Raw genomic sequence first — 24,327 nt, 5'->3', positions numbered from 1 at the left:
TTCACATGGAGACAACTATCACATTCTGAAACTCAAAATAAAGTAAATCCATTACGAAAATTCAAATTTTGATAACATTGGGCTTGAGAGATTATTGAACACTAAAAACTAAGCTCAAAAGAGATTATTGAACACTAAAAACTAAGCTCAAAAGAGTAGTCCAGACGACTTAACTCATTCAATAAGTACGGTAATAAATAATTAACTCAAAGATCTGCCAAGGTTCCCTCACTTCGACTCCGTCGCATAAGAGAGTCTGATTTATACTCTAATCGCCTACTGCTCATTTCAAGACGATGGTGTTGTCGAGTACTGCCATTTACTTTACTTCCAGTAGGGGGCAGTGCATGGACATTTCCATGGCGAAGCTTGGATCGTCTAGGCGAGACGAATCCCTGGCTTCTGTGGCTGTGAGCAATCTTCCTCACGCTCTTGTGATCTGGTCTTGCACCATGCTCGAGCTGATGGCTACTTATGCCTAGGCGGACTGACCGGTCAGTACCATCCTTCAAGGTACCGCCTTTGGTGGGCTGTCGGTTATAGTAAACCAGATGTGGAAGAAGGCTCTGCAGCTGTTTCTTCAATTGGTCGTCTCCAACATTCTTCTGTGCAGGGTTGCCTTCCAAGCTGATGACTTGCAAAGAATTGTAATTGGCAGCGAGTTGACCGAGACTCTTGGCTGTTGATATCTTGTTAAAGCGTAGGTCGAGTATGCATAATTTTAAGAGTCGGTGAAGACCTTCTACGTCACTAATTTTATTTCCAGCTAAATACAACTCCTTCAACGATGAGCAAGAAGCCAAGCCTTCATCAAGATTAAAAGGAGAGATGAGAGGCAAGATTACCATAATTTCTTCAGTTTTCGATCATAATTTTTTCAGGCAACATTATCATAATTTTTTCAGTCTTCAAACAAAACAGAGTTTAGAATTTGGGAAACATACCATGTCCAATTCGGCATATCCGGTTATAGCTCAAATCCAGCATACGTAGTCGTGTCAATTCCCGTAAGCCTTCAATGTTTGCAATGTTATTTTTCGACAAATTCAGGCTATGTAAACCTCGGGGTAGAGCACCAGCAGTAATTTTTCCTACAAAGATAATGTATCATAACTGCTATTAGAGGACTGCGTTGTCTTAATGTTCATCTGGCTGATCCACATAATAATGAAAATGTGAAGAAAGTTCAATTCTGAACAGAAGAGCTTAAACTTACAAACCTATGGAGTTTGCTGGTAGATTGAGCACCTTTAAGCTTCCAAATGCGCTAAGAAATGGGATCACAACCAATCCATGGTTTGCCAATTGTGCAGTAGTGGCTGCTGCATTCATTGAAGATATATATCTCTTAGCAGCTTCCATGCCTGCAGTCACTTTGGAATCGACTCGTCCAACACTGGAACCAGTTTCTATACTAGAATCTCTTTTCACTTCATTAACAGCAGATTCATATACTTCAGTTGTTTCATCACACGAATTACAATGTTGAAGATCACTGACCCACTCCTCAATACGCTTCATCCTGAAGTCATTGGTTGGCAATTCATTCAGATAATATACCGGGGATTCAGATTCTTCTTGTAGAGCCTCCCTTGGATTTATTTCATCTACAACTGATGTTTTCCAGTCCCGCTCAACATCGTGGTAAGAATCTTTTCCGTCATCCGAAAAATTTTCATAATAAATTTTCTCATTCTCATGCACAATATCTTCTCTTGATTGCGATCCATTTACTTGGACTTCCATCTCATGAAGTGAGATCTCTCCATGCCTTGGAACAAAGAGCTGGAGATCATCAGAAGATCTCGATGGTGGTAGGAAATCCTTACAGGGAGAACCACCAGAAACAGGTGATGAGGCATCAAAGTTCGGCATTGAACATGATTTTACAATCATTTGTGTGGTGCTAGGTGTATAATTCCTATTATCACCATCAAAAGATAGCATAGAACCAGCATTATCCCCACCTTCCATTTCTCTACATGCCGGGTCATCGATAGAGAAGATTTCTTCTTTAATAACAGCACCAGAATTTGCACGAATAGAATCCGAGGCTACAGTGTCTTTAAACCGATCAGAGATGCCCAATCCTCGAGCCTTTTCAGAATCTGAAATCTCAAGCCTACATTGGGAACGGTCACAGGAAAGTACTCTGCCTTCTTCAGTGTCGTTGTCTGCACCAGCCAAACCATCCCCATATGGCATGCTTCCTAGGGACTGACTTTTTTTCAGGCGACACGTCTCATTAGCCATTCTGCTATTCTCAATGATGGAAGTCATGTGATATGCTCTGTTGATATCTTGTTTAGCATTCCCTGTCTTTATCAATAATTGATTTGGAGTTGTACTCTGAGGAGCATTCTTTGAGACATTACTTTGAGAAAGATCTTGAAGTGATTTCTGCATTGCTTCGGGAGATTGTTGGCCCATTTTCTGTATATGACACGGACAGACGAAATCAATTATACACAACCTGTATTAATTGAAGCAATATACGTCAATGTCCAGAAGTGAGTCTTTCCATTTACCTTTACTTTGTGGTTATGATTGTGAGCATGGAAACAAGAAAATATAACCATTGTGGAGAAGGAGGACCAACTGAAAAACTACATCCACAGACAGCCTACATTTGCTGTACACAATATTAAATCGATAACAAAAACCAACTTGCTCGTTTAATGACAAGTCCTAAAACAAAGGTCTAATCCTTACAAGACGAATCGGAAGAACAACTACATAGATAGTTTCAACAATGTTTAGCCAATAATAACCTTAGCCGTAATCGAGCGACAGCCCCTCTAAAACACGACACAATCTCCAAATGTGTGATGATCTTGATTTCCTCAAAACACCAAGAGATATCACTCCATTATCCCACACCCATTTGAAGGTGCGAGAAGACTTGGAGCTAGTTGCAGCTGCCAGAGTGAAGGGAGTTTTCTTTACCACTAGGGAGACTAAACCAATACATACATGTAGAAGAGATCCAAGCCTGATAAACAACCAAAAGAAAATATAAATACAGATTCAGAAAACAAACCGCCATGCCATCCAAATGATAAAGCAATCTAAAAAAGATACAACAAATGGTTCTGTTTCCAAATCCTAAATAACAAGAGCATGATTTCATAAAACAAACAAACCATCCATAGGATAAAACAATCTTCAAGAAGATAAATACAACAAATAGTTTTGTTTCCAAATCCTATATAACAATTCAACCAATAACAAGAACAAGATTTCAGCAACTTCTATGGCAAAGATTCATCTTAAATGAAGAGTTACAATCCAAATAAAAATAAAAAATAAAAAAAAATAAAAAAAAAAGCTCAGAGATGACTTAATCTTCAATGAAACGAAAACCCCATTAAGGAAAAAGAGTTGCAATTATAGAACAAATGGAAGAATCGATGATCTAACCTTTTTCACCAAACATAGTTATGAAAAAACTTCAATCTCATGGAAGAGAGAATCCCTTCTGTCTTTTCTGGCAATGAATACGAAAAAAAAGGCCCCTCTTTAGCTTTACATTGTTACATTACATTCAACGCCAGACTGACGGTACCTGAACGACAACCCTAAACTTTAAACCATGATTTAAGAGCAAAAATCGACGGCCACAGATTTTCAATCAATTTTTTTTTCTGAGAAATAAAAAATTCATCAAGAAAAACAGATAAGAGTTAAGACAAAATTAGACAAAACCAGACAATCAAAGAATGAAATAATAAATTGGGAATTTGAATTTGTTTCAAAAGAATTCAGAATTCGATTCCTGTCGTGTCGACAATTCTAGTTCATCAAAAACCCCATGTAAATAACTTTAATTATATTCCCTAGAACAAATCAAAATCTAGTCCACAAATAAAATAGAAGGAAGCTATAGGCCATAAGAATTAAGAACAATAACTTAGTTTCCTTCTCTCTTTAATCTGATTTGATATTGATGGTCCTCCTTTCTTACCTTGTATAAGCCGCAAAGTTTGTAGCTCCACCAGTATCTAATACGATTGATTATATCTTTTACCTATTTATTCTTTTTCAAAAAAATTAGTTCTCTTTCTTTCTCAATCGTGTGGCCGATAAAAAAAAACGAAATTTATATAAATTTATTTGATGGGTCAGGAATAGGATTATGAATTATGATGTCAGTTCAAGATTACCGTAGCCACCGGAGCTTTTCCCCCAAAATCTCTCATTATTCTACCAGTGAACGTATGAACACGTGGTAAAGAAAAGGTTTTATTTTATTTTATTTATTTATCTTATACTATAAATTTGGGATTTTATATCCATTTAAATCTAATTAATTAATTTTATAATTTTAAATCTTAAACTAATAACTTTATCTATTTAAACTCTAAATTTCTAAAACTTTATCCATTTTAAATCCAAACTAATAATAATGGCGTTAATTTAGACTTTAAATTGTTATAAATTTATTAAGTTAAACTCTCTGTTATCCTTTATTTGGATATTCAAGATTAGACCAATGCATTTATAAAAATATTTAGATTTAAATTAATACAATTATTAGTTTAAGATTTAAATTAGTATTGTGTAATGATATTTGAAAACAACATTTTGTTGTTTTCAAAATGACACGATTTTAGGAGATGGCACGAATTTATGTTTGTCATTATTATATAATCAAATAACATGATATAATTTTTAATAAAATAAGTGGATGAATGTAGGGAATTATAATATTTTAAATTTAAATTTTTATAAATATTTTGAAATATAAATAAATGGAATTATTGAATTTATGTTTGTCATTATTTTAGGGATATCAACTGGCACGACTTTAGGATATGTATTTTGGAGATATTTAAATTAAAAAAATTATAAATATTGATAAATATTAAAGGTGTAATCTTGTATAGTTCGAAAATAAAAAATTATTTAATATTTTTCAAAATTGATGATTTTTGCAAATACACTGTATCTGTGAATTTGTCGTATCCGGTATCATTTTTTACACTTAGGGAAAAGAATTTTTGTATACAAAAGGTATAATGGATTAAAAAAAAGTAAAAAAAGAAGTTACAACTCTAAATCTTAATATTCTTTAAATTGGTCATTCTCATCGGGACAAACTATTTACGGTCTCCATACCACAATTTTAATCCAAGTTCAAAATGGATAACCAAAATTTTAACCCAAACACAATTTTTTTTTGTTACGCGATGTAAATACTTTTTATTTTTTTCTATTTATGTAATTGGAGTAGGAAAATTGAACACAAGCTCTTGGTTCTCAACCTAATATTTTTTATATTGTTTTGTTATTTTGATAACTATGGGAGATATTACCTATCTGGAATTTAAAAAGATTTTTTTCTTTTACATTTTCAAATATAGTACGATTAATAATATTTATATGTCAGTCATAGAATATGAAATTTGAAAAGTAACCGAATATGAAATTTGTTATATTTTCAAATGTTTTGACATTTAGAATAATTCTTAAATTATTTTATTTTAATTATGAAAAACAAATATTAGTTACATGAACATATAAGGTGATTTTATTTTTAATCATAAACATAATCAATATGTGTTATAAAATAAGATTATATAGATATATATAATTAACCATATGATTTTAGCTTAATTGATATCTGTATGTTTCAAAAGACTAGAGGTTTTAAATTAAAAAGTGGCAAAGAGGTCAAAATATGTACATGAGTTTTTGTTTAATTTTTTTTTCTTTTTTTTTTTTTGTTGGAAGTGTAAGTGGCTATTTATTTATTTATTGAAAAACACTTTAATTATCCTGACTTTTAATTTTCTTTATTATTGTTTTTAATCATTTTCTTATTTGTTTTTAATCTCTACATTAAAGTTAGAGTATGAGAAGAATTGCAAATGTCCAACTGGTCGAAAATATAAAATAAGTTGTTGTTTTTCCAAGGTTTTCATAAAGATATATGCAAGTTGTTTGTTTATAGAAACTTGACTCGTAGCAACAGTGTCATGAGCATCACGAACATGATGACAATCCACATTTATGTGTGTAGTTTGTTTATGAAAGACTGTTGAGGAACATGTAGTGTAAACTAAATGTCACAAAATATATTTATGTCAAATGGATGATCCACCCCAAGGCTTCCAAGCAACACTTTAAGCCACTTGAGAGCTATCAAGGGCATGGAGCGATACTTAGTCTTTATTGACAAACAAGACATCGTTAAGACATCATTTTGTTGCTTCTTGGTTTTCCAAGATATAAGAGAATTATACCAAGAAAAACAAGCCAATATGTAAACGAGCAATGAGTCAAGGGACAACTTGTCCAAGCTGAAACACATCTTCCTTATAGAGAGAGGTTGCGACTGGAGTGTAGAAGAATGTCTTGGTTAGGATAACTTTTCAAATAACGAGCCATACATATTGCACCATCCCAATGTTCTTGTCTTGGTGCCAATATAAATTGAGCCAAAATGTACACCACATAAGCCAAGTTAGGTCATGTGAATGATAAGTATAGGAGATGTCCTATTAGTGTTGATATTGTTCAAAATTTGACAATAGATTGTCAGTAGCTATGCTACACGATGATTATGCTAAATTTGAAACTTTGCATGTTAGCTCCTAAGAGTCTCATTTTTTAAATGATGTGAAGATTGTACTTATTTCGTTGACAAACAAAAATGCTTTCACCATTATTTCAAACAACCTCAATACCAAGAAAATATTTCAACATATCCAAATCCGTTGTAGAAAAACATTCACCAAAATATTTCTTAAATGAAGCAGCCAATGGAAGAATCATTTCCTAAAACAATTTAATCATCAACATATACAAGGAAATTTAATTTAGTTGGACTTGTCCTTGATGCAACACAAATATCAAGTAATTGAAATAAAACTGGACCAATGTAACACCTTGAAGCAGCTTGGTGTAAGCCATACAAAGATATCTTGAGGCGACCACAAACAACAGACCTTATGCATTACCCATAAACCCTAGGTGGTAATTTCATATACACTTGTTCATTTAGATCAACATGGAAGAATATATTGTGAACATCCATCTGATGTAATTCTCAGTTCTTTGCAGCTACAACTACTCCAAGAAATACTCACACAGTTACCAATTTTGTCACACGAACAAAATGTTTCATTATAGTCAATACCCTCAATCTGGTGGTTGCCAAAAATTACAAGGCGAGCTTTAAGTCGTTCGATCGATCGATCATTCCACCAGCTTGATATTTGATTTTATATACCCGTCAATGTGCTAAAATTGATCAATCATGTTTAAGCACAATTTTAGCACATTAACTAAAAAAAATGTGTTTTGTTTATTCAAATACATTTCTATAGTTAAATGGTAAATTTATGATATTTCTTATTTATAGTTTAGATATATAAATTCTAAAATTTGAAAACTGAAACCGCCAAATTTGAATTGAATAGTTGCTTTTAGTTGCTCATAACATCGTCGGTTGGACGTCATCATCTCCAAATGTGAAGTGAAGTGAATTCTTGAGTGAGGGTCAAAAATGGGGTATCAGAAACCGGAAGATTGTTGATCATTGGTATGAATTTCCTTTTCTTTTCAACTTCTTTTGTTTGTAGTCCACAGTTGCTTAGCTTCCACTTATAGTCTTCTTCTACTTCTAATTTTCAAACCTCTGTTTGAGTCCTGCCTAGGGTTTTGTATATTTGACTCTTTTATGAATTTGTACTGCTCGATGGCTTTGCTTTGCTTTGCCTCAGGCTATAGAATCCCACCATCTGTACCATTAAAGAACGTGCAATGGACGAAAGTCTTCTGTGGGTCTCTCTCCTTCCAATTAAAAATTTGAAAGCGGTAGATGATTTTAATACATTAGAATTGCCCCGCCAAAATAATGATGAAAGAAAAGTTAGGGTTGATCAAATTGCTTAGGCTATGCCTTTAGTCGTTCTCTCATAAAGATGGTGAGAAAAAAAGTAGGGTAGTGGGTCCACTAATGGAAAGGTGAACTTGACAACAACAGTAAATCTTGACCTTGGTTGCCCATTTTTGCTTTACAATAATTCAGTTTAGACAATCACAAACCCCCAATTTGGACTTGCTAGTGGGGGAAAAAAGTTGTAAACTCATGTTGTGTAAATTAAATTGCTTAATATATGGGTTTGGAATCTGAACCAAGAATGAGTATTTTTCTTTTGAACTTTACTCTGAGAAAATGGCTTTCTTTGTAGGATATTTGTCATTTGTCTGAACGGTCTCTCTGTTCTAGACATATTCATGTTGAATTCTTTATATAATTTTTCAACTTTTTTAGTAGTTTTCACATTATTATTATAATTGCTAAATCATGCTCAGTGTTTGTTGGTAAATGGCTTGATCATGTGGGCCAGGTGGGAAAGCAACATTTTTGTAATGTTGTTGAAACTAAAAAGAAAGATGTTCTTCACGAGTCTGATCTTTTTTTTGTTATTCTTATAATCACTTTAAAAAATCACGAGGATGAATGGAGGAAGATAGAAATAGTGGAGAGGGAACATGTTTGTTGCATAACAGAAGTAGTGAAATGGTGGCCAAAAGAAGTAGTGTCAAGAAATTGGTCACCATCAGCTGGTTTGCAGAGCATTTGATGTCTTTTTTCCATTTGTACTCATTTGTGTTTTTAATTTTCGTTGTTAATTGCTTTGCTAAAGATACCTTAGAGTTTAAGAGTTGCATAAGTCATGGGAGTGGGGATACTCTTGTATCGGCAGGGTCGAGATTCGAACTTGGATTCTTTCAGCCATATGGCAGCTCTCATAGCAGAAGATACTTGGGAATATGGTATTACAAATCAAATCCAATTACGGTTGTTTGGGTTGCCAATCGAGACAGACCACTTCCTAGTTCAGATGGTGTCTTGAAGATCGAGGATGATGGCAACCTCAAAGTATATGATGGAAATCAGAATCTTTATTGGTCAACAAACATTGGAAGTTCTGTACCTGATCAAAGGACCCTGAAACTAATGGATAATGGAAATCTGGTTTTGAGCTATGTAGATCAAGAAGACTTGTCTGAGCACATCCTCTGGCAAAGTTTCGATTATCCAACTGATACATTTCTTCCTGGCATGTTAATGGACGATAACTTGGTGCTGGCTTCATGGAAGAGCTATGATGACCCGGCCCAAGGGAACTTCACTTTTCAGTTAGATCAGGACGGAGGTCAATATGTCATTTGGAAAAGATCAGTTAAATTCTGGAAAAGTGGAGTTTCAGGTAAGTTTATTACCACTGATAAGATGCCTGCTGCATTGTTATACCTTTTGTCAAATTTCTCATCGAAAACTGTCCCAAACTTCTCTGTGCCACATCTCACATCATCATTGTATATTGATACAAGGCTAGTATTGAACAGCTCAGGTCAGCTTCATTACCTAAACTGGGAAGATCACAAAGTCTGGTCTCAGATTTGGGTGGAGCCGAGAGATAGATGCAGTGTGTATAATGCGTGTGGAGATTTTGCTAGCTGTAATAGTGAGTGTGGTATGGCTTGCAAATGCCTGCCTGGTTTTGAGCCTACCTCTCCAGGGAGTTGGAATATTGGAGATTATTCAGGTGGATGCATTAGGAAATCACCAATATGCAGTGTGGATGCTGACAGTGACACTTTTTTGAGTCTAAAGATGATGAAAGCTGGAAACCCGGACTTCCAGTTTAATGCAAAGGATGACTTCGATTGCAAATTGGAGTGCCTTAACAACTGCCAGTGTCAGGCTTACTCGTATTTGGAAGCTAATATCACAAGGCAGAGTGGGAATTATAATTCTGCTTGTTGGATCTGGTCTGGAGATCTCAACAATCTTCAGGATGAGTTTGATGATGGTCGTGACCTCAATGTTCGAGTAGCAGTTAGAGACCTAGGTATGTTTGTGTTTATGTTTTTTAAAATGATGAATTTTCAGTTGTGTTTCTGAAGTTCTGGAGTTTGCAATGCTGCAGAATCAACTGCCAGAAACTGTGGAACATGTGGAACAAACCTCATTCCTTATCCACTTAGCACAGGACCTAAATGCGGTGACCCCATGTACTTCAATTTTAACTGCAACTTGGCTTCTGGCCAGGTAAACTTTGAAGCAGCAGGTGGAACATACAAGGTTAAATTCATTGATTCAGAAGCACGAAAATTTTACATCCAAACCAAGGAACCGGGTGATTGTGGTGATAAAAACTGGATAACCAAAGCCCTTCAGCTGAACCAGTCATCTCCTTTCCGTGTAACCAGCTGGTGCAACTTTAAGGAGACCAATCTCGAGGAGAATTTTTCTCTGAAAACTAGCAATGAAGTTGAAATCAGTTGGGAGCCTCCACTAGAGCCAATTTGTTCTTCAACTACGGACTGCAAAGACTGGCCTTATTCAACTTGCAACATGAGTAAAGATGGAAATAAAAGATGCCTTTGCATAACAGATTTTCATTGGAATGGCTGGATCTTGAATTGCACTACAGGTAATAATCATTTCACATAGTGTCTGGTTATGTTCATTCGTAATGATGTTGATGCTGGGACAAATTTTTCTTATACCAAGCGTCCCTTATTGATATTTCTGTAGATCACAACAAAGGAAAGGATGGAAAAGGCAAAACGACCTTTTCTGTGATTATTGTTGCAACATCCTTATGTATGGTCCTTCTGATGATTCTCTCATGTACCGTATTTTACATTTACTTCTCCAAAAGTGGGCTCATTGAAAGACAAGGTAATTTTAAATTTGATTTAATGCAGCAATTATTACTGAATAATCTTCTTTTCTTATTTCATCTCTTTCCTTTAAATCTAAATACAGTCAATCCTATTTGGACTCAGAAAGCAGGGGAAACAGCCAAAAAGATTTAATGCTTCACTTGTACGATAATGAGAGACGTGTCAAAGACCTGATTGAATCCGGTCGATTCAAGGAAGATGATACAAATGGAATAGACATTCCATTTTTTGATTTGGAAACCATTCTAGTTGCAACAGATAACTTCTCAAATGCAAACAAGCTTGGCCAGGGAGGCTTTGGGCCAGTTTACAAGGTATAGATCCTTGAAACACATTAATGGTTGCTTTAAGCTTGTCCTGGTTTAGGAATATATTGAAGCCACTGCATTTTCAGGGCAAGTTTCCTAGTGGGCAGGAGATTGCTGTAAAGAGGCTTTCAAGTGGTTCAGGGCAAGGCTTTGAGGAGTTTAAGAATGAGGTTTTATTAATTGCTAAACTTCAGCATCGAAATCTCGTTAGACTCTTGGGCTACTGTGTTGAAGGAGATGAAAAGATGTTGCTTTATGAATATATGCCAAATAAAAGCTTAGACGCCTTTATATTTGGTTTGTGACTATTATCTTCCTTTGCTCCTCTTATCTTCCTTGTTCATTTATATGCTGAATTGTGGATTTATTTGACTTTTTCCAGATCAAAAGATGAGTGTGGCATTGGATTGGGACATGCGCTTCAACGTCATTTTGGGAATTGCTCGTGGCCTTCTTTATTTACACCAAGATTCGAGGTTGAGAATTATCCATAGAGATTTGAAGACGAGCAATATTCTTCTAGATGAGGAGATGAATCCCAAAATATCCGACTTTGGCTTGGCGAGGATATTTGGAGGGAAAGAAACTGCCACAAATACTAAAAGGGTGGTAGGCACTTAGTAAGTCTCATTCAATAAAAATGATCAAACCAGATTCATAATATCACATCCCATAATCTCTTTGAATTGTTTGTTGGTAATACAGTGGATACATGTCACCAGAATATGCATTGGATGGGATATTTTCTGTCAAATCTGATGTCTTTAGCTTCGGTGTAGTCGTAATCGAGATCATTAGTGGAAAAAGGAACACTGGATTCTTTCACTCGGAGAAAGCTTTGAGTCTCCTGGGCTATGTAAGTTGGATAATTTCTTTTAAACTTCTCATTATCAACACATCTCGGATTCAATAATGAGTCTCATTTGTTCTCAGGCTTGGGATTTATGGATGAAAGACGAAGGCTTGGATTTAATGGAGCAAACACTGAGCGGGAATTGCAAACGAGATGAATATTTGAAGTGTTTAAATGTGGGGCTGTTGTGCGTGCAGGAAGATCCATGGGATCGACCCACCATGTTGAATGTGGTATTCATGCTCGGAAGCGAAACCGCAACTCTTCCATCTCCGAAACCACCAGCTTTCGTCGTACGGCGGTGCCCCTCAAGCAGAGCTTCCTCCTCCACCAAACCAGAAACCTTCTCCCATAATGAGTTGACAGTCACCCTACAAGATGGTAGATAGCAGAAAGAAGCGTCTTCCCATGTGAACTATTGATGTATAACTTCACATTTATTCATATTATACTTCTGCTGATTGGTTCTATTTGATATTTAGAATGGACTTTCGAGTTTAACTTGTTGAGATGATTGTTGAAGAGAATAACAAACAAATGTTATATAAATTTTATGCAAACTTTCGTTTAAAAAGAAAAAAAGAGAAAAAGAGGGGAAGTCTTCCTTTTTAATAATTAAATATGCATCTACTACTAGATGTTCATCCCAAGGTCTATGGATTATAATAACTTCACTTGGTTGTCGTAACAGTATCATCGATCATCATGAATTTTAATCCTAAATATAATTGGATCTTTTTTATAAAAAAAATCATGTTTATGTATACGTTTTGCAATCGTACTTTGTATTATTGTCTTCTTATAACAATAAGAGTAATAATATCTCTTGGGGTGTATCATATATAATTTTAAGCTCTACGATTGAATAGCTATTGTTGATTGCGTGTTTGACTATTAATTCGACGTTACATTACAATTATAAAATTGAAAGCAAATAAGGTCCACTTTTCAAATTACATTGATGAACTAGGTTTTGAAGGAAATAACACATGATCTAATTTATTTGTATAGTATTACTTCAAAATATTTGATTGGTTGAACTTCTCTCACCAATTTATTTTAAATGTGTCTCCTATTTTGAATAATATATTTGTTGTTTTTTTAGAAATCCCCTACATAAATAAATACATGATCCAAATTTGAATCTTTGATATCAACTAAAAGATTAATAGAAAATAAATTATGTTTGGGAAAATTCATGATACGATCGTATAATGGAAAACAAAAGGAAAAGAAAAGAGAAAAAGAATTATATGTTCTTCGTTTTTTATGTTCAAACAGGAAAGAGAATTGAATGATGGGCAAAGGCAAAGCATATAATTTCATTTCAGAAACCAAAATTCTTCCATTGACAAATCAACAATGGAACGCCACATTCGCCGTTTTCTCAACAAGCTTTCATTTGCTTCCATTGCCATTGCCACTCTCACCCTCATCATCCTCTTCCTCCAAACCCCACAAACCTGCATTCCCCCAAATTCTCCTTCAAAACCCCATCTCAAATTCCCCAAATCCTCCTGCGATTCCACTCCTCGGGAGCTCGTCTCCATTGACAAGAAGAACAAGCGTCTTTGGTCATCCAACGACTGGAAGAAGAAGCTCTCCTCCTTCATTCATTTCTTCCAATCCATTCAAGATCTAGGTCTTCTCCATAACCACACCAAAGTTATCTGCGTTTCCGCCGGCGCTGGCCATGAGGTCATGGCGTTGTCTCAGATGGGAGTTCACGATGTCACCGGTGTCGAGTTGATTGATTCGCCTCCTTTGGTGAGTCGTGCTGATCCTCATAATTTGCCTTTCTTTGATCATGTTTTTGATTTGGCGTTTACTGCTCATTTGGCCGAGGCATTGTTTCCGTCTCGATTTGTTTCTGAGATGGAGAGAGCTGTTCGTCCTGATGGTGTTTGTGTGATTGTTGTTGAGGAATGTGGGGATTATGAAGTTAAGGAGATTGTAGGGTTGTTTATGAAATCACGATTTGTAAATTCGATCAATGTTACGTTAACAGGATTGAAAATGACTCGGATTTTAATGAAAAGAACTTCTTGATACAACAATGTTTCCTTCGATTTCTTAATTTCCTTCTTTTCGTTTTTGTTTTTTTGTTTTGATATTGTGCAATATGAAATCCTAATTGTATAGAAAATGCAGGTTCAGAATTCCCTTTTAAATTCTTTTGTATATTACATTCTGAGTTCCAAATCAGAACAGATGTTCTAGTTCTATGGATGGGTTGAATTTTCACTAATTGAAGCGATCTCACCTCGATGAATGAGGTAAACCGGCGATCTCAAGCGACCGGGAAATTCCATGGATTACACAGTTCTCTGATCGGAAAATCTCCGGCGAGACAATCTCCACGCCGTTAACTTTCACCGTTCCTCTCGGAACACGAACTCCTCCGAGGATCTCGATATCTTGGCCGGAGACGAGCGTCTTGAGCGAAGTTCTGGTCGGCAACGAAGCGAGGGATTTGTATGTAACCATTTGAGGAACAATATGAAGCCTCACAGCTCGATTCAGAACAGGCGATGGAGATGCAACAGAGGATAAATTCGGCGGCGCAAAGACAGTAATCGATCTCAATCCTTCGAAATCTTGAAGAAGCCCTTCAAGAACGGTTTGTAATCCGATTGCATAAGAAATAAACCCATTTGCACTAAGCCACCTTATGATTCTTCTCCATTCGACTTCAACTCCAACTCCAACAACCCCATTATTGGTTTCAAAAGGATCTGAAATCATGGTAGCATTCGTATCACAGTACGGTGATTGAATGAAGCTCCATCCCTGACGAAGATCAAGAGGATCCAAAGGAGAAAATGGGCCAAGAACACCATGAATGGAAACATTTCCACCAAGAAAAATATCAGGGTCAGTGACAAGAACATGATTGATCTCAACCAATCTAGCAGTGGAATCCATTTTGGTGATAGCAATTTTCTTTGGCATCAGAAGGGTCGGGAGACAGACCCCTCGAGGCTTCTTTAACAGGTCAGCCATGGAAAGCTTGACAGGGGAAGTGTGGTATTGGACAAGATTCTTGAGGAGCCATGGAGGGAGGGAGGTATTGGAGATGGCGGAATCTTTTATGGCGAAAATGGTGGAGTTTTGAGGGGAGAAAAAATGTTCAGGGGAGACTTGAAGGAGTGTGGCAATGGTGTTGAAACCGGCTCGTCTTAAGGCTCTTGATGCGTTTAAAGAAAGATCATCGGCCATGGATTTGTTGGGTGGAGTTGGAGAGTGGGAAGTAGATGAGTGGAGAGCTGTGGAAATGGCGAAGAAGGCTAAAACAACAGAGATGGAGAAGACGATGGGTGCATGCCACCATTCGAACGAACACTTGGCCATTTTGATCGATTGAATTCAAAATTGAAATTCTGCACACAAATCAGAAGCAGAAGAAGGAGAATGGTATTTCTTTCACCTGCTTTTTGGTGGGAAGCTTTGATATCGAGAGAGGCCCTAAGCCCAATTACTTCTTTAGTGGATAAGACCCAATAAGAATTGGGCCTTAAACCTTATTAAATTCCATAAATATAATATAATACCTAATAAATAACAAAATTATTAAATAAATTTTGTATAAAAAAACAAAAACCTTTGAAATTTCAACCGATGTTGCATGTACTTATAAAAGATCCATTGAAGACCTCTCTTTATACATAAAATGATAAATAAGTGGTGGGTTACGTGAACATTAATTAAATGTTACGTTGGAAGAGATGAATAACAAATAAAATGGTCATATTTTCACACTTGATAATAGACATCTATTTAACACATATATTTATAATGTTTATAAAGCTAACTATAATAGTAATTGACACGTGTTTTGTATTAAAAGTAAATATTCTTTTTTTTTTTAAAGTGGGATTGAACATAGCTATTAAACGTATGCTTTCAATCTCGCATATTAAATATAAAAATTTTGTCTAAGAAAAACTTTTTCCAAAAAGAACGAAGCTTTCGCCCTTTGGACTTCCAAGATTTAAAATCTTCCGCGTTTTTAGGTTTCACAACTAATTGGAACTTGACCTTTACGGCTTTTATGTAAACAAATTAGAATATTCTCACAAGACCTCCAAATAGTTTAGAATTTCACTTCAATATTCTGTCCAAAAGAAGGTATACTCTTTATTTGGAAATTGGGATCTTTTTCTCTCTATGAACTCATCACTCAACCACAATCTCTAAAATTTCCTCCAAAAAAACAAAAGAATATGTTTATGTATATATATATATATAAAGGTTTGTGTAAGAAAAAAGAAAAAAGAAAAAAAAAAAGAGTAGAAATTAGGATCAGTCTCAATGAACCGAATCAACCCCATCTCTTTTTCTAGTAACCCGAATGTAACAAAAAACAGCTGCAAAAACTGCCGTTACAAGGCCACCGATAATGACTCCCCCACCGGCCATCGACTTATCGCCATGGTGCTTTCCCAACCGCCGGATCTCCGGCGCCTCCGCCACTTCAGACCCTTCTCTGGTCCCCTTCTCCGATGACTCTGGCGCCACCGACAGAGGGAGCTCTGTTGTTGTAGCAATCGAAGTCGTGATTGCTTGAATTAGGAAGATCTCGCCCACAATGAGGCAGAAAAGAAGGCAAATTTTGGCCATGGGATTTGGAAATGAGGAGGCTTTTTATTTAAGTTTAAGGAGGTTTGTGAAAATGGGTTTCTGAATTTGAAGGGGGATTTTGGGAGTTTTTTTGATGAAGTTTGAATATGGGGATTTGGGTTTTTGGGGTGTTAAATAGAAGAAGTTTAAAGTCATAAGTCATAAGTGTGCGCTTGGGTTTTGTGTTCGTTTGGTTGAGATGGGTCCTTACAAGCTTCTGTATTTATGTTGTAAAGTACATTAGATACATAATTGATATAGGGATTTTGATTTGGTGGAGGTTGTTTCCTCCCAACAAAAGCAATACCGCGTGGAGTTAAGAGTAGCTATGAACTATAAATCTATACTTTTTATTTTCTCTCTTCTCATTTACTAACTTTTAATCTTTTTTTTTCTAAACAAAAATAAATATTAAATAACCGTTATACTACTTACTACTTATACTATCAATCTCCAACTCAACTCTAATTCCTTCACTCTCATATTATAGCAATAAAAAGTTTTAAATAATGGAATTTATTCCTTGGAAAGGCAACTTCAAGGGTTTGGTTCAATGTAAATTGAGTCAAAAGGACATAATTGATATACATTTTTTGTTTTATATAAATGCCAATTTAGTTCTGGTTGTGACAAAATAAATATAGAGAGCTAAGGCATGGCTGTCAACTCAAACTTCTTCTAATTTCAAAATAAATAAAATCCAAACTTCTTATACTTTATTTTTAATAAATGGAAAACAAAAATATCCATTATTTTCTTCTACTTATATATTTATGGATACCTAACTTTCAACCTCAAATTGCAAATTATGCTTTAGCTTTTTAATTCACCGAAAACAAAAAAAAAAAAAGTAACTTTATATTAAAAGTAAAAAGTAATTAATATATGGTTTCTACCTGTATATCATAATTACTTTTCTCTTCTATTCAAATGTTTGCTTTTTTTTTTAATTACTTGATTCAGCAAATTGCACAAATGAGCATAAATTTTCTATAGCAGAAAACTAAAAACGAAACCATTATTAAAGTATTTAGCGATTAATTAGTTCATTTAGTTTAAAGATTGGAATCATTCTATCTCTAAAACTCAATTAGAGTGTATTATTTTATGTATATTCAAAAATTTATTTGAAACGTTCACACATGAATAGAAAGTTTATAACAAAATTGATATCTCATTTCATCAAAACAATCAAAGTATCTTATTAAGACCAAAATACAAAATAAACAGAGTGGTTCGTTTATATATTAAAAATATCATTTTATCATCTTATAAAGAGAGAAAAAATCAGACTTGTCCTCATCTAAGGAAACCTTTACTATTATTTTTAATTTTAAAATTTTAAATTCCCAATTCTCGAATGAATCTTGGTAGAAAATCTTTTATTTTGATTGGAAAATAGACTATAAAAAGACATTTTCTTTACAATAAAATAAAGAAAGTTTGAAATTTGTGTACAAAAGTTAAAAGCAGAAAATGAAATAAAAGTTGGGAAGAAAGCTACTTTTTTTCTTCTTATTATTTTTTAAAAGAAAAAAAAGGAAAAAGCCGCGTGGGGATTTGGTGGTAGAAATTGAAATTAGAAATAATTATTAAAAAAGAGATAGGGATTGGGAGTTAAAATAATAAATGCAAACAATTTAAGAGGTGGAATTTTTGGAGTCCAAAAAGATTTTGTATGAATGAGTATGATGGAGGGTGTCACATACCATAACCGCTCTTTATTTAATACATTACTAGCAATGTTTATTCACTCTTGGTTTGTAGTAGCCACCCCCACACCCCACACCCCCACACCCCACACCCTATGCCTAACCTCCACACCTTCATATATGGGTCTAATAAAATAATGACATTTTTTATACACCTCCAAACGCTAAACACACAAAACAAATTAAATTATTTACCTTCTTTAACTAACAATATACTCAACAAAAGGAGTCACTACGATAGCACGAAGAAAAAACAACACAAGAATTGATAACTTAATTTGGTGTAAAAAGGTTTAGTAATTATATGAAAGTATTAATTTGGAGTGACTCTCACTACGTTTGAACTTCTTTCATTTCCATAAAATGGTTTCTTCAAGCTTTGAATGAGATTCTCTAAATACGGTATACTTAGGCTCTCCCTAAGAGTGAGATTCTCTTGCATTCACTATATATATTTATGCCCCTTAAACACAATATCAATATTGAACTTCTTTCGAGTTTTATAATGGCTACCAAACCAAAAGTTTCATCAATAAGTACAAGATTTTCAATATCAATACATAAAGTTGAAACTTAGATAAGTCCTAAGCTCAGTAAGGTTTAATACGCACATAAAATCTCTTTTAAATTGTTGATTAGGGGCGTGGGGGTTACAACTTTATTTTAAATTCATCGTAAGATGGGTGGGTGGGGAACGAATATTGTTTTAAACTTATCCTAAGATTTCTAAATTAATACACGTTGTAATCTCTAGACTAATGGATTTATTTTAAAACTATGTCCCTAAATTACTGAAATTAATTGTGAGTATTACTGTTATTTGGTTTTGAAAAAACATGTTCAAATACCTAAACTTTTACACAAGTAATTATAATAATTATTAATCATCCAAACTTTAGTTAAAAATAGTTTAGTCTTTAACCATTCAAATTTGAAAAAAGAGTTCAGTCTCTAACTTTATTCAACATCAGTTTAATTATTAGATTTTGAAAATTTTAACAATTTCATCCTTCTTAAGCAAAATTTCATCATTCTGAGTTTTATTTTTAGAACCAATGTCAAATTTCGTCTAAAAAATTTTAAAGGTGGTAACAAGATTGCATATAAACAAACACAATCATTTATTTTAAATTTTAGAAAGAAACCATTTGAAACATGATAGGCCTTTGCATGTAGGGCTTCACATATGCTCAACCATAAGTATTTTTGGAAGATTTGTGGACAGCCGATGTGTGGATAACATTTGTATCAATCTTCTCACAAATAGTTAATAGATTTTTGTTGATTTTTAAATCTAATTATATATTTATTCTACTTCCCATCAAATTTCGGAGTGTAAGTTTAACTTGGAGATGTTGATATATATAATCTCATTTTGAAGTGTTTATAAGTGAAAAAAAATGTTTGTAAACATTGGAAAAAAGATTAAATCAAAAGAGTGTGTTAATAGTATGGGAATGATGGGAAGCTAATCTAACTTACTTATATGAATATATATTAACAATCTCAAAACGTAACTCAGAAACAATCTCAAAGTTTACTTTTTGCGCTCTCTTTTATGGGCTTTCTCGTTGCCCTAATATAGCCCAAAACTAGGCCCATTAATCTCTTCAAATTTCTGATTTCTTTTGAGCAATTTTATTGTGCAGTGCAGTATGGTGTGCTTGTGATTGCGTGCGAATTCCATTCTACCGGAATTTGTAATGAAATCGGTACCCATCTGATGAGAGTGATGGAAAAGGTGCAACGGAAGATGAAGAATCAAATGGAGGGAGAGGGGAAGAAACGGGACTTTAACAGTTGATTCAATTGATTTTCTTTTGCCATTTTCACTGAACAGGAAACTCAGCAAAATAAATACAAACAACACCAAAATTTTAAATTATATTAATAATAGCTATTGATAGGCTTTCTATCATTGTCTAGCCATTAATAGAAGCATATTAGTAGTATAGAAACATATGAGTGAGTATCAATATCTATTATTGTTATAATCAGAACATTTTGTTATATATTGTAAATATTTTATCAAATTTACTATTTTTGATAATTTTTTAATTAATAAATATTAGTTTAAAAATAATACTCTATTTAATGACGAACCATTGATGCAAAAGAAGAGCTTAACACTTCTATGCATCGAAAATGAAGAGGTTTCGGATTTAAATTCTCCTAAAATTTTAAGATACATTTACAAATATAGAAAAATGAATCTATTGTTTATAGACATATTATTAGCATTTTTGTAGTTTACGGTTAATATAAGTTTTTCGTAAAAGAGATAATGTTAATAAGAAAAATGTTGAATGTAAGGACGTGTTAAATGCAAAAGAAAATGATATTAAAGATGCATAGTTATAAAAAAGAAAGAAGAAGAAAAAGATTCCGAAAAGAGAAGGGTAGAAAATGAAGGAGGTTTGTGACAAAGTTGGAGTCCCAAGGGAAGAGTTCTCCAATCCATATTTAGGACATCCACAATTCAAATAGGGACCATACTTTTTGGGATACTTCATCATAATCTTATTTGTTTTTAAATCATACTAAGAAAAAAATACAATAATGAGACCTCCAATTGGATACCCCATTCACTGCCCAATGGAATAGGTTCCACCAACTTCATCATTTTAAATGACTTTGTATTTTACCAAGAAAAGGTAGACCAAGTTAAATCACTTGTACCATTTTATATACTAAAATTGTTTTTAGTGGGTAAAACTGTTTATCAATATAAAAGAAAAAATTATTTGGCCATCATTTACAATTAAAAATTAAAATTTTACTATATTTATAAATAAATTGGTTAAATATACAATATTTGAAAACATCTCTTTTAAATATATATCATAAATTGATGAGAAAAATTACATCAACAAAAGTCAACATTTATAAGTTTAATAATCAATTTCTTTTATTTGATTAGTTATTATTTTAGCATATTTTAAGAATTTTTAATTTAAAATTTTGTTGGGTGAGAAATTTGTGTAATTTTTAAATTGAAGAGTATTTTTTTAGTTTGAAGGTATTCATCAAACTTTAAAATAGTTTAGAGAGCATTTCTTTTAATTTAATCTAAATAAAATGAATGTTTATGTTTGAAAAGCTTCTTATAGTTACGCAATATTTTCAAATAGATCAACCTGAATATTATTTTGAAATATTATTCCTTTCCTTTTACATAGAATAGTGAGATAATTAGGTAGGTAATTTTTAGATAGAAGAAGAAGTGTAATGGTTTGTTAAATAAAGGGGGTTTTTTCTATAGACCCTATATAAGGAATTAGTACAATTTAGTACCAACAAAGACTTTTGAAAGATTTAACCAATACTTCCTCCAATTAAACCTTTAATTTTAACCATACATTTTTAATCTTTTGTTTCTTCTATCCTTTTCTAACACATGTGATTAAAGTGTTTTCATTGTTTTCTTAGTACATGTTTCATAGCTTGAAATTGTTGAACTTCATAAAAACCAAAAATATTTGGAAATAGATATTAAGAAAAAAAAAATCATATTATTACTTTACATAGATAAGAAACACTATCAAACCTTCACCTCTTCGCCAAATGCCACCAAGGCTAGTGGCGGTGGTGAACACATTCAACAGGCGTTACTGGGAACCTAGCGGTATCAGTACAATAATCATAAATCATATGGTTGGCTCGAACCCAAAGCAACTGATGACTTTGATGCACATTCAACTCTGAAAGCACGGGTTCGTCCCACCAGAACTTCTTACCATCATTTGCGCCACTACCATTACAACAAGGAGTGTTGTTGGCAACTCCTCCAGTGGCAGAAGGGCACTCACATGCATTGATTTCAAAGCCCTTGTAAGATGCAACAAAGGGAGAGTGAGACCAATCAGTCTTAACTCGACCACCTTGTGTGGCCCAATCATCAGCATTCCAAATTGAACTATAAACTCCCATGGATTGGTCTCCAGGAAATGGTACACCCTTGTCTTCCATGTTCGTGTGAACTCGTACTGGTGTTTCGTCCACAAGAAATCTACACCCAAAACCAAGAATTAATCCTTTTCAGAAATTTCTATTTTAATATTAGTTTGGGAAGAAATTTCAAGATTTGTTTTCATTGGTGAAGTAATGAAATGGGGCCACAAATGGACGGCACATGCATGTGGTCAGGAAGGGAATAATATTGTGGCTTCGTTGAGAGGGCTCTTTGGGTTTGTCAGAGCCATTGGCCCATTGATACCGATCGGGCAACTGCTCGTATATTAAACGCCAACAGCTTGGCACTGATTCATACAAACTTTAGCTTTCTAATAATTTGGACTCTTACATATTTTGTTTTTCAAATTCAAACTTCTCCTATTACCTATAGTTTAGTTTAGGATTTCAAATGCTTATTTTAAAAAACAAACACACAAACACATACCGATTTTAGTTAAAATTCTTGAAATGGGTACCAAATTCATCCCGTATTATCCTGTCTTATTTCTAGTTTGAATGTTAATATATATACATATCTTCTTTTAAGAAATTATTCTTTCAAAAAAAATTATTCTTCTTAATATCATGTAACTATTTAAATAATTACTCGAAAAACCTTTTAATCATATTCTCCAAAAACCCATTAACTTACATTCAGGATTAAAAACTCAGATAACTAATACATTACATTCTTTACATCTGAAATTAACAATAAAAAATTTCCAATAATTTATTTGGATTCTTAAAAACCCTTCTTTATATTTGCTTTTTCCCTTAACTTCTTTGAGAGTGTTTCTCATCTTTTGTCAATATGAGTTCAATTATTAAAGTTTAAAAAATCAAAATATCAAATTTCAATTATAAAAAAGTGAATTCTTTAATGATAAACATTAGTGAAAAGAGTAATTATAACAGACAATACTACTGTGACTAATAATTAGGTGTAAACCACCAGTTGAAGCTGAAACTAAATTTTATTGCATTTATAAAAATGTTTACACTATATTATACTTAATAATTAGTCTCAATGTTGTATGGTTGAGTAGATAACAAATCGAAGAGATACTTACATGACTTGACGACGGTTCCAAAAGATGGAATAAGAATGAAAATCTTGAGTTGGATCGAACCAGAGTTTCAGTCTTTGCTCTCTATTTCCCACTCCATTCACATAAATATTGGTTTGTACAGTATATGGCTCTCCAGTTGTATTACCCAGAAACTCAAAATCAAACTCATTATGATTTGGACCATCAGATGACATCTACAGAACAAACAAAAAACCAAACTCATTTTAAATTTAAAACACATTCTACTAGTAACGATTTCTTTTCAATGTAAAGTTTTTAAAACTAGCTAACTTACATAATATGCTGTGACAGTTCCAGCAGAGTCTCCAGCAATAAGCTTAATCTGAATGGTAACTTTCCCAAACATGTATTTTGATTTAGATGAAAACCCAGCTCCTGAAATTCACTCCAAAGTTAGAAAGATTGAAGAAAAGGGTAAAAAAAGAGGGGTAAAAATGGTGGGGGGGAGTTTTTTTATTTACCAGAGTAATTGTCAAGTTTAAGTTGGAGGGTATCTCCATTGTAATTGAAGTGGTCTAGAGCCCAACTTGGTTGAAAAAGATCATCAAACTTAGAAGAAGAAGAAGAAGAAGAAACAAAACCAAGGAGTAGAATAGAAACGGATAGTGGTAAAAGTAGAGAGGAAGCCATGGGAGAAAGGTTATAGAACAGAGAGAAACAGAGAGGGGAAGATGAGCTTAGAGAGTGGATATTTCTGTGAAGTAAGAGAGGGTTTTATAGCCATTTTGAGTAAAGTGTAGAGTGGCTTTATTCACGTTATTTACAGTTCCACATCATCATTTCCGATGTGGAATTTAAATCAATGAGAGTGAAAAGATTAAATTTTGATTAGGATTACATTGCAAAATTTCACTACTTCCAATTCCAATTCCAACCTTGTGTTTTTCTTTTCTTTTTTTAATTTGGAAAAATTAATTTTTTTGTTCTTAGGTATATATTATATTTGGTCGAGCTATATATGTCTCGTGTATAAATGAAAACTATGTTTGGATGGTAGATATATAATAATGACACATTAATAAGACTAGATGTCAAACCATCCTTTCTTCTGGCAATAGATACTTAAACATTCTTATCAC

At 33.7% G+C, this 24,327-nt stretch overlaps 5 protein-coding genes across 14 annotated transcripts; 2 read left to right on the top strand and 3 right to left on the bottom strand.

Moving 5' to 3' along the window:
• Window positions 1–26: 26 nt before the first annotated feature.
• LOC101217600 lies at window positions 27–4,106 on the bottom strand. 6 transcript variants are annotated; one of them, XM_011660423.2, is made up of 6 exons: window positions 3,965–4,106; window positions 3,421–3,565; window positions 2,529–2,992; window positions 1,221–2,433; window positions 945–1,091; window positions 27–805 (listed from the first exon to the last, which is right to left on the bottom strand). In XM_011660423.2, exons 3-6 carry the CDS (start codon window positions 2,577–2,579, stop codon window positions 207–209), a joined length of 2,010 nt encoding a protein of 669 aa, XP_011658725.1. In that variant the 5' UTR covers window positions 2,580–2,992; window positions 3,421–3,565; window positions 3,965–4,106; the 3' UTR covers window positions 27–206. The 6 variants fall into 6 exon arrangements, with proteins under 6 accessions (XP_011658725.1, XP_031744526.1, XP_011658727.1 ...); XM_031888666.1 differs by lacking the exon at window positions 3,965–4,106 and having other exon boundaries at window positions 2,529–2,632; window positions 2,713–2,992; window positions 3,421–3,881; XM_011660425.2 differs by lacking the exon at window positions 3,965–4,106 and having other exon boundaries at window positions 2,529–2,632; window positions 2,772–2,992; window positions 3,421–3,881.
• Window positions 4,107–7,415: 3,309 nt separating this feature from the next.
• LOC101217751 (G-type lectin S-receptor-like serine/threonine-protein kinase At4g03230) lies at window positions 7,416–12,457 on the top strand. Of its 5 annotated transcripts, none has more exons than XM_031889156.1 (9): window positions 7,416–7,546; window positions 8,718–9,869; window positions 9,948–10,454; window positions 10,559–10,705; window positions 10,813–11,024; window positions 11,105–11,315; window positions 11,401–11,638; window positions 11,724–11,874; window positions 11,952–12,455. In XM_031889156.1, the coding sequence occupies exons 2-9, from the start codon at window positions 8,972–8,974 to the stop codon at window positions 12,258–12,260; spliced, it is 2,673 nt and encodes an 890-aa protein (XP_031745016.1). In that variant the 5' UTR covers window positions 7,416–7,546; window positions 8,718–8,971; the 3' UTR covers window positions 12,261–12,455. The 5 variants fall into 5 exon arrangements, 4 of the variants coding, with proteins under 4 accessions (XP_031745016.1, XP_011658723.1, XP_011658724.1 ...); XM_011660422.2 differs by lacking the exon at window positions 7,416–7,546 and having other exon boundaries at window positions 7,588–9,224; window positions 9,369–9,869; XM_031889157.1 differs by lacking the exon at window positions 7,416–7,546 and having other exon boundaries at window positions 9,059–9,224; window positions 9,364–9,869.
• Window positions 12,458–13,095: 638 nt separating this feature from the next.
• LOC101220368 (hypothetical protein) lies at window positions 13,096–13,940 on the top strand. Its single transcript, XM_004144526.3, has one exon. The coding sequence runs from the start codon at window positions 13,234–13,236 to the stop codon at window positions 13,918–13,920; it is 687 nt and encodes a 228-aa protein (XP_004144574.1). The 5' UTR covers window positions 13,096–13,233; the 3' UTR covers window positions 13,921–13,940.
• LOC101220598 (fasciclin-like arabinogalactan protein 21) lies at window positions 13,898–16,182 on the bottom strand. Its single transcript, XM_004144527.3, has one exon. It carries the CDS (start codon window positions 15,220–15,222, stop codon window positions 14,131–14,133), a length of 1,092 nt encoding a protein of 363 aa, XP_004144575.2. The 5' UTR covers window positions 15,223–16,182; the 3' UTR covers window positions 13,898–14,130.
• A 5,486-nt stretch (window positions 16,183–21,668) lies between these two features.
• LOC101217992 (xyloglucan endotransglucosylase/hydrolase protein 9) lies at window positions 21,669–23,956 on the bottom strand. Its single transcript, XM_004144435.3, has 4 exons — window positions 23,710–23,956; window positions 23,523–23,623; window positions 23,228–23,421; window positions 21,669–22,212 (listed from the first exon to the last, which is right to left on the bottom strand). Exons 1-4 carry the CDS (start codon window positions 23,876–23,878, stop codon window positions 21,780–21,782), a joined length of 897 nt encoding a protein of 298 aa, XP_004144483.1. The 5' UTR covers window positions 23,879–23,956; the 3' UTR covers window positions 21,669–21,779.
• Between the last annotated feature and the right edge of the window lie 371 nt (window positions 23,957–24,327).

The sequence above is a fragment of the Cucumis sativus genome, chromosome 7, assembly GCF_000004075.3.
Source record: "Cucumis sativus cultivar 9930 chromosome 7, Cucumber_9930_V3, whole genome shotgun sequence".
Lineage (NCBI taxonomy): Eukaryota > Viridiplantae > Streptophyta > Magnoliopsida > Cucurbitales > Cucurbitaceae > Cucumis > Cucumis sativus.
The sequence above is the reverse complement of the archived record's forward strand: the minus strand, read 5'-3'. Positions and strand labels throughout refer to the sequence as shown.